Genomic DNA, 10,026 nt, shown 5'->3' on the forward strand with positions numbered 1-10,026 from the left:
GGCGGCGGGGGCGTGTCCGAGCCGGACTCCGGCGGCGGCGGCGTCGTGTGCGCGAGGGAGACGACGGGGTGGGCCAGCTGGCTCGGCTGGGCCTCGGCCCGGTCGGGCGCAGTGGTTTTTTTTAAATATTCCGCCGAATCTAAAAAAATCACAGAAAAATAAATAAAAATCCAAAAATGATAAAACAAATTTTCCCCGTCTAATTAAAATAATTAGAACAAGGTGAACGTTTTTTGACACAAAAATGCAGTTTTGAAAACGTGCAATTTTTTTAATGCAAGTAAAATTACAAATAAAATCCGAATAAAATCCAATATATGATTTTAATATTTTTCCTCCAATATTTCCATTGTTTTGAAGAAGTCATATTTTCTCCTCTCATTTATTTTAATATGAAATATTTTTCGGAGAGAAAAATAATTAAAACCAAAAATCCTCGTTTTATTATTTGATAAAAATCAAATATGAAAAACCGGGAAAATCCCCAACTCTCTCCGAGGGTCCTTGAGTTGCTTAGGATTTATCGAGGATTTGTCAAAATGCAATAAAATATGCTATGCAATGATGATCTAATGTATAACATTCCAAATTGGAAATTTGGGATGTTACATCACATCCCCTAGCCGAGGACACCATCAGTCATGTACGATGAATACAGTGACGAGGACTTCAACATACTGAAGTGGTGAAAAGAACACAATATTACACATCCAATGCTTTCCATATTAGCACATGATGTGCTATCAGTACCCGTCTCAGTGGTATCATATGAGTCTACTTTCAGCCTAACTAGAAGAATAATTAAAGATAGAAGAACTAGTCTCACCCTTGATATAATGAAGACATTGTTGGTTGTGGAAGATGCAGAGCCATCAAGAAAGAGAGCCCAACACACCGCAAAAAACACAGAACTGCTAGCCATGTTTACAAACCTGGCCCTTGAAGAATAAGAAATGGAAGAATAGTTGTAGTGTAGTTTAGTCTTTGTAATTTTTCTTTTTCTTATCTTTTATATATTTTTCCTTTTGTAATTCTAGAGTGTGGATTTGTACTCCTGTACTTCCCAGGGATGGAAGGTTTGATGAGGCAATCACTAATAAAGCTCAAAATTTATCCCACATGACAATTTGCCTTGTTTTTTATTTTAGGCATTTTCTAAAAGTATTTGGGCCAAACGTGCCTAACGTGTTGTTCCATATAAGAAGTGTTAGTTTTTTTGGCTATAAAAGGGCTGCCCATCTCTCTCATTTCTCACACTCAAACCCCATCTCATTTTACACACTCAAATTCAAACATGGAAGATCTAATTGTAGGTCGCACCTCGAACATCTAAAACTACTACGATGGAGAATTAGCAGTGGAGGGTGGTGTAGACGTGCTTAAAGCTAAGTGCAAAAGATGATGGGAGGGTGTTGCCCGGATACAATGGAACCGACAACCCGACTAGGCACAAAATGACACACATCAAGAGAGAGGAGAAAACTGCTGCATTGTAGTATTTGTGATTTTTTTGTTCATTTTGTATTTTTTTCTTTATACCCTCTCCGTCTCAAAATAAGTGTTCACCAAGTCGTGTAGTTGTACTAAAGTTGAGACATCTTTTTGAGGACAGATGAAAATCGAGAGCGTGGCTTTGTATTTTTTACTTCTCAGGGATGGAAGGTTTAAATGAAGCGCCACTAATAAAACTCTAGATTTATCCCACATAATACTTACCTCATTTTTTAGTTTCATGCATTTTTTGTCTTTTTGAGGTACTCGTAGCAAATAGTGACTGGCGTGCGTGCCGGGCAACGTACTTGGCATGCTGGTCCGAATAACAGCCAGGACGTGCTTGGGCTTGAGTGTGCAGCACGCGGGGCCGGCACGACACAACCCGTTTGCTAACCATGCACCGTCTCGTGCTTGGCCGATATGTTTGGCCAGTATGCATTAAATAGGAAAAACAGGGCACCACGAATCAATCGGATGACCTATGGAACGTGCGAGACTACACATGGGACTTCAATTTTTTTCTGAGTTGGATACTTCAATATTTTTTAAAAGTAGCATCTTTGTCTCGTAATGTAAAATATTTTTGTAATTTAATTTAAACTACAAAAACGTTCTACTTCCTCCGTCCCATAATATAAGACATGGAGTATGTTATCAGACCGAGGGAGTAATAAACTTGGAGATGATATTTTAAGCGTCGGATAGACATCGTACGTTTGGAGAATTTTGCTCGATCTTTCCACCAAATATACATAACCGACTTAGACATCGACCGCCTCCCAAAGGTTGTCTTGACACCATAAAACGTGTCCCGAATACGAGCACGACAAGGCAGGCTAGTTACACACGTGTCCTACTAGATATCCTTAATACATATATATATATATATATATATATATATATATATATATAGTTATATAAACCTGCACAAATCCACACAGCTCGTCTCAAACGGAGTTAAAAAAGGGGAAATCTTTATTATAGACAAAAGAAAAACATCCATTTCCGACGTACGAAGCCGAACCCGAAAGTTTTCCTCTCGAGAGGAGAGGAGAGGAGAGGAGGAGAGAAACCCTCGGCACGCCTCCGGCGAACGCGACACGATGGTGGAGACTCGCCGGAGCTCCGCCGCCAAGCGCCCCTCCTCTACGTCACCGCCCCCCGGCTCCCCCTCCGCCTCCGCCCCTCCCCCGAAGCGCCCCAAGGTGAGGCCCCTCTCCCCGCGCGGATCGGACAAGAATCTCGCGCCCGATTCGACCGATCTGAGCCCTGTCCCTCGCCAGGCGGAACCTCCGGCGTCGCCGACGTCGTCTGCGCCCGGAAGGGCCGAGGAGGATTCGGAGGCGGCCGCGGCCACCAGGAGCGCCGGCTTGGCGGACGACGCCCTGACACCGGCGATCAAAGGTACGGCCTTTCGTCTCCTTTGGGCTTCCTGTGGTCTGGTGCGATGGATTCGGGATCGAGTTTTTAGGGTTTTGACTCGCTGGTGCAGATCAAGGAGGGGATAAGCGGGCGGCTGCTGCTGCTGCTGAGAGCTCGCGTAGGAGGAAGGAAACGCCACCGCAGCAGCATGCGGCGCCATGGGCCAAGCTGCTCTCGCAGTGCTCACAGGTGAGGGGGGTTCCTGTTGGTTTCTATCTTGGCAATTGCTTGTGGTTAATTTTTGATTCCGTGCTTAGTAAAGACTGGGTTTTTAGGATGTGCAGGATTCTTTAGGGTGGATTCTGGTGGTTTCTTAGCTCTATTCTAGGGTTTAGCGGTGTATTTTATAGTTCTTCCGTCTAGGTCCTCTTTTATTTGCAGGATTCAAAACAGCAGGGGTAGTATAACTGTCGGATTACTTGAATCCTATAGGAATTTTTGCCCAAGCTGTAAGAGTAAATGGGATTTTCCTATGAAATTGGGTGCAAAGGAACTCATACTGAAAATTCCCGTGGATTACAATTCTCTGGATCAAACGACCAACATACAATGAATATAACACCTACATCCCTTTGATATCTTAAGAAAATCCTTGGAATCAGAGATGCCCTTGGAGCATGATAGTGATTAGAGCTCACAGTTTAGGGTGTTGGGCCACTGCCTGAATCTAATGCTTAACTCCACCTAGATTTTAGAGCCATTGTATTGCCTGTTAAATGGACCCAGCACATTGGATTTAGCATGTGTAGATGTTCATGTTCACTTGTTGGCTGTTGCGATCAGCAGTAGCAATTGTTGGCATGGTCTTTAGAATGTTCTTTTACGAGTATGCAGGACAAGAGAAATTTCCGGCAACATATTATACTAGATTTAAGATATTCTCTTGAATAACCATTTCAGCATTAGTCGGAATTTTGCCAGTGGTCACATCATGTATATAATGATGGAAATATATTTCTGATACTACTATTGTTAGTTGTGGGGGATAAAGCTCCTTACCTGATATCTTAGTTATATCAGCTAAACTGCAATGGGTCCAAATGAGGAGGCTTGACTTACCTCAGCGACAGAATAATTGGAGATAAAACAGGAAGACAACAAATATAGGCAAACATGAATGTTCTCAAGAGAGCTAAACACATGTTCCCATAATCCAACTCTCTACCAAACAAGTACTCCCTCCGTTCACAAATATAAGATGTTTTAGATAGTTCAATTTTGGACTAACGTACGGACTGAAATGAGTGAACAAACACACAAAATGCGTCTTTATACATCCGAATCAGAAAAAAGTTAGAACATCTTATAATAGTGAATTGAGGGAGTAGAAAATAGAACCACTTTCTCTTGTTGACTATCATCCCAGATAATACACAGGATAGGGAGTTTTATTAGCCATTCATGTGGGGATGCATTTGTATGAATAAGCCATGTATGTAGGACTGTTACTTTGTCGATGAAGTGACAAGATGGTTCTAGCTGACTGACAACATTTCCCTGCTAGCGTTTATTCGTGAGTCGCAGCACTTTGCTGAAAGGATTCCTCGTCTGGGAAGGCTACATGATGAGTCTTCTTAATTGAAGTCAACTGTAGATAAATCTGAGATGATAAAGTTTAGTTTTGACTTTGTGTTATGCTAGTGGGCACTCTAAAAGCTTAGACGTAGGCTGATATCAAGATAAATTGTGTGCTGGAACTTCCAAATTTTAGGTAATTAGTAGCTAGTCGATATAGGCATCTCCCTGTTTTTTATGCAATGAGGCTGGTGTTTATGTTAGTTATATCACATACCCTCCTATTTGCTCGCTTACCAGGTTCAGCACGAAATCATAAATAGACTCTTCGGTTTTCAGCCAGTTTTCCTTATAATCTGGTCAATTCTCTTCTTCTATATGAAAAGGCAGAGCTCCTGCCGGTTGCTCGAAAAAAAATAGACTCTACCAAGGATTGTCGCATTTGGCACCGACTTTTCTACTCTTTTTCGTAAAAGCAAAAAGAAGTAGGAGCAAACCGAAAGTGAGCCATAGACAAGGATGATTGGAAATTATTGCAGTTGATGTTGCCAATATGTCGCAATACAGTTCTGGTCAGAAGTTGTGGCGTTCTTTTTTATCTTTGTTTGTTAAAGTATGTGTTGCAGTGACCTTGAGAGCGTTTTTTATTTTATTACTGCATAACAGGGGATGTACTGTACTGTTATTTCGTACTGATATTAAATATTGCTTATGAACCAGAGTCCTCATCTTCCTATCAGTGTCCCTCAATTTTCTGTTGGCCAAAGCAAAAGATGTAATCTATTGTTGAAAGACCAATCTGTCAGCGAAATACTTTGCAAGCTGCGGCACGTTGAGGTACATCCTTGTATTTTCTGGTTAATTTTTCTGATGCGAGAAGTGCAGGAGCACTGTCAGTTGCTCACTGATGTACTCCCTCCGTCCCATAATATAAGAGCGTTTTTGACAATAGGGAGTATATAATAATCATCGGTTGTTGTTTTTATTCAGCAAGGAGGTCCGTGCGAGTTAGAGGTTATAGGCGACAAGGGTGTGGTCCTATTAAATGGAAGGGCCGTAAATCCAGGCATGAAAGTTCCCCTTACTGGAGGGGATGAAGTCGTATTCAGTTCATGCGGCAAACATGCTTATGTATCCTGCTGTCATTCATATTCATGCAATCATGCAGCTTCCTTTATTTCAATTAGAACTTCCCTTTATTGGTCTACTAAGCGTGTTCCCTTCAGAATAGTAAACTTCATCAGATCTGTTGCCTTTGTTTTTCCTTTACCTACATACAGATTTTTCAGCATCCTTTGAATGATAAAGTTGCTAAAGCGGTGACATCATCAGCCGTTGGCCTTCTAGAACCTCCAGTTGCCGGTGTCAAGCATATCCATATGGAGAACAGAACAGAAGTCACTTCGACTGTTGCGGGGACAGAGATGTTAGCATCCGTATCGAGTCAATCGAAGGACCTACCAGCAGTGCCACCTGCATCAGCTGAGGAGGAGAATCAGAGAGTAGTGCAACCTATCATATCATCTGCTTCTGATAAATCAAAAGGGCACTGCATCAGCCCTGATAAGGAATGCGAGAATGGGGAAAACACTAATGAGGCTAATTCTAATATTGAAGACTCTCCAATGGATGTGGCTGCAACCCCCATATCTCCTGATGCTGTTGCTAATGACACGAGTCGACAAAATGGCTTTGGATCTGATGCTCATCTTGATGAAATCGGTAAGATTGCAACTTATAAGATAAGGCCAGTTCTGAGGATGATTGCAGGGTCAACTGTATCAGAGTTCGATTTGACTGGTGATCTTTTTAAAGCTCTTGAAGATCAGAGGGATCTCATCAGGGATCTTAACACGTCAGCCAGCTTACCTCCGAGCAGATGCCAAGCCTTTAAGGACGCGATGAAACAAGGAATTATTAGTCCAAGTGATATTGAAGTTACATTTGAGAATTTCCCCTACTATCTTAGGTGATGCTTTGACTTAATGTTCCTTTGATTTGCTTTGGCCTCTAATCCTGTTTTTTAGCTTCTTCCTATGATGTATAACTGGAATTTTGCATACATTTTATTCTCTGTACTCTACATAATAAAAAGGTTGTCTCTGGTTACTTAGTTTTTGACAGATTTTGTTCTTTGTATTCTATCTACATAGTGAAAAACTAAGGTTGTCTCTGGTCATTTAGTTTTTGATGTTGTGCAGAACGAGTAAAAGTAAATATTTAGTTCGGTACGGCTTGTTCATAGCGTATGTTAGGTTTATGCCCTTGGAAATGAAGCATGTTTTTATTTATTGTTCCGTCAAGTTTTTATATCTTCATATATTTATTGATCTCTATCTTATGCAGCGAGAATACGAAGAATGTGCTCTTATCATGTTCATTCCTTCATTTGGAAAAGAAGGAATTCATTAAGCAGTTCTCCGAAATTTCATCAATAAACCAGCGAATTTTATTATCTGGTCCATCAGGTAAACTTTTCTTTTGTCATTGCATATTGTCTCCGTTGAGTCAAATTTATGTCCTTGAGGCATGTCAGCTTGCACACTTTTTGGGAATACCATTACTTATAAGTATCCATCTAATTATGCATCAGGTTCTGAGATTTATCAGGAAACATTGATAAAGGCACTTGCCAAACATTTTGGTGCTAGACTACTTGTTGTGGATTCACTCCTGTTGCCTGGGGTACGTTCTCCTACTCTGGACATATTCAGAAGTCCGCGAATACCTTGAAGAGTGATATTTCCGTGTGTCTGTCATTTGAAACAAAACTGTATGTAGGTGCCTTCAAAGGACCCAGAAACCCAGAAAGATGTTGGCAAGGCTGATAAGTCAGGGGACAAGGCAGGTGGTGAGAAATTGACAATTCTTCATAAGCACCGCTCTTCCTTGGCAGACACAATGCACTTCAGAAGACCAGCTGCACCAACTTCCAGTGTGAATGCTGATATTGTGGGTACATCCACTCTACATTCTGCAACTTTGCCCAAACAGGAGTCCTCAACAGCTACATCCAAGGGCTATACTTTTAGAGAAGGTTCGCTAGCATCTCAGTATCATTTGATAAATATTTCCCAGTTCAACTAGATTTTACTTGGACATAATTGCACTCTCATCTTCTGTAGGGGAGAGGGTGAGGTATGTGGGTCCAGCTCAGACACCTTCAGGCATACATCGGTAACTCTTCTCCTACTTATTCCCAACCAACTGCCCAGATTCCCACTAATTTTTTTCCAACTTTTTGGGTGCAATCTGAACTGCTATTATGATAGTGATTGATTGGGTGGTATGAGAGGTGATCTAATCTCTCCTATATGTAGTGGATAAGTTCTGTAGAATTGTGGGTGGAGAGAATGCATTCCCGTGAATTACAAGAAAGTATGCTTTGACAAGAGGCACATGTACCTGATGAAACGTGTGGCTATAGGCCTGTCATATATATGTATATCAATAGGACAGCGGATCCGCCAGTAAATAGAAGTATTCCGATCGTACCTCCAAGTACTTAGCCTACATGGAACAATAGAAATAGGAAATTGGCAACATAAAATTAATCTGGAGTTTCAACCACAATCCAATTGTGATTGTTCTTCATTATGTTGCAGTTACACTAGATTTAGCTGGATAACAACTTATCCTTTTGTCTTGATGGCCATCTAATTATTGTTGGTGATCATATTGTTCTTTCTGTATAATTGCTGATAAATTTCTTGGTTGGTCTTCAGGGGCCCAAGTTACGGTTATCGAGGCAGAGTGATGCTTGCTTTCGAAGAAAATGGATCGTCTAAAATTGGAGTCCGATTCGACAAGCAGATCCCTGATGGTAATGATCTTGGTGGTTTGTGTGAGGAAGATCATGGCTTCTTCTGTTCTGGTTAGTTGGAACTTCTCAATCCCACATGTTCCCTAGTTCTTACAGTTTGTTATTTGCTGCTGATCATCTGTTGTTTCTGCAGCTGAATTGCTCCGCCCAGACTTTTCTGGTAGTGAAGAAGTTGAAAGGCTAGCTATGACCGAGTTAATTGAGGTAGCGTGTCTTACTTGGAGTTTGGAATACTAGAAATGTAAATCAGCATCATGCTATAATATTGATGGTATGATCCTTGCCTGTCAGGTCATCTCAGAAGAAAGCAAAATTGGTTCTCTGATAGTGTTACTAAAGGATGTAGAGAAATCATTCACTGGAATCACAGAATCATTTTCATCTTTAAGGAACAAACTCGAATTGCTTCCACCTGGTGTTCTGATTATAGGATCCCACACCCAGATGGACAGCCGTAAAGAGAAGGTACATATATTATTTCCGAGAAATTAGACAAATTATGTTGTGTTGAGCATGGATTGGTGTTGAGTTCCCATTGTAGTGTGGCATGTTGAAGTTCTATATTGCTAATTTTGGCGACATTAGGTAGTGTTATTTCTAAATGTGTTGGCATTGAAGAACTTCTCTTTTTTCCATTTTGATTCTTATTAGCAACCTCTCTTATAGGCACATCCTGGTGGATTTCTTTTTACGAAGTTCGCTAGTAGCAGCCAGACGCTCTTCGACCTTTTCCCGGTAGTTTGCACTCTACTTGTTCTTTAAATTATTTTTCTCTTGAGTGTTTTTAAATGCATATGGTTTCATATGCTACTCTTATGAACCATGGCACTGATGTTGCCTATCTTTTTCACTTTGTTGTGATGCATTATTGCATTCACAAACTCAGGATAGCTTTGGTAGTCGGTTGCACGAAAGGAACAAAGAAAGCCCGAAGGCAATGAAACATCTAAATAAACTTTTCCCGAACAAAATTTCCATCCAGCTTCCACAGGTAACTATATTCTTTGTTGCACTCATTTAGGTGTGGTTCTTATGTATACTGTCTAACCTTAAAAATTACAATTTCAGGATGAAGCATTACTTACCAGTTGGAAGCAACAATTGGATCGTGATGTTGAAACCCTTAAAGCAAAATCTAACATCGGTAGCATTCGTACGGTAAGCTACACGTGAAATACAAGTTTATACATATCACCTGGTCATTTGAAACCTGAATCCTCTTTTGTGTTTTATGGCTGGTGTTTGTTCCAACCTGCCTGGTTGACGTAACTTTCTATTGTATGTTCTCTGAATTTGTTTTTTAACAGCCCTTCTGCAATATTTTCTCAATTGATTTTTTTGATATGTTGTTTGTTACATCTGCACTCATGCATAATTTCACCATTACTTGGTTTTACAAATATTTTCATGCCATATTCCTCTTGCCATATATATCTGCGAATGTTTCCTACCACCTATGGGTAGTTACACTGAGTTTTGTAGGTTCTTTGTAGTATCTGTCAAAACCACCGAGAGTATGTACGTGCAGTATGTTGTATATAAGAATATTTGGGTAGTATATATACCACTTTCTAGGCAGTATATTCCTTTTTTAGTATGTTGTTTTACATGTACAAATATGAAGGTATTTTCGAAATATATAAAAAACTGTGGACTCACGTGCAATTTTTTCATATAACTTGCGTTGAAATATCTTAGATATAGTATATGAACCATACTTAGAATGATAAAGTAGTATATATACTACCACATGGTGGTATATGAGACATGAG

At 40.4% G+C, this 10,026-nt stretch overlaps 1 protein-coding gene across 1 annotated transcript in view; it reads left to right on the forward strand.

Moving 5' to 3' along the window:
• Positions 1-2,563: 2,563 nt before the first annotated feature.
• The window catches only part of LOC123096852 (uncharacterized), a gene marked incomplete at its 5' end in the record, with an annotated part of 11,051 nt that continues 3,588 nt past the window's right edge, over positions 2,564-10,026 (forward strand). The window contains 16 exon segments of the mRNA XM_044518647.1: positions 2,564-2,699; positions 2,778-2,898; positions 2,987-3,105; positions 5,152-5,268; positions 5,422-5,562; positions 5,712-6,400; positions 6,778-6,899; positions 7,025-7,116; positions 7,213-7,468; positions 7,557-7,608; positions 8,157-8,305; positions 8,388-8,458; positions 8,546-8,719; positions 8,921-8,989; positions 9,141-9,245; positions 9,323-9,412. Of these exon segments, the coding sequence (XP_044374582.1) occupies positions 2,598-2,699; positions 2,778-2,898; positions 2,987-3,105; positions 5,152-5,268; positions 5,422-5,562; positions 5,712-6,400; positions 6,778-6,899; positions 7,025-7,116; positions 7,213-7,468; positions 7,557-7,608; positions 8,157-8,305; positions 8,388-8,458; positions 8,546-8,719; positions 8,921-8,989; positions 9,141-9,245; positions 9,323-9,412 (2,469 nt within the window).

The sequence above is a fragment of the Triticum aestivum genome, chromosome 4D, assembly GCF_018294505.1.
Source record: "Triticum aestivum cultivar Chinese Spring chromosome 4D, IWGSC CS RefSeq v2.1, whole genome shotgun sequence".
In the NCBI taxonomy this organism is placed as follows: domain Eukaryota; kingdom Viridiplantae; phylum Streptophyta; class Magnoliopsida; order Poales; family Poaceae; genus Triticum; species Triticum aestivum.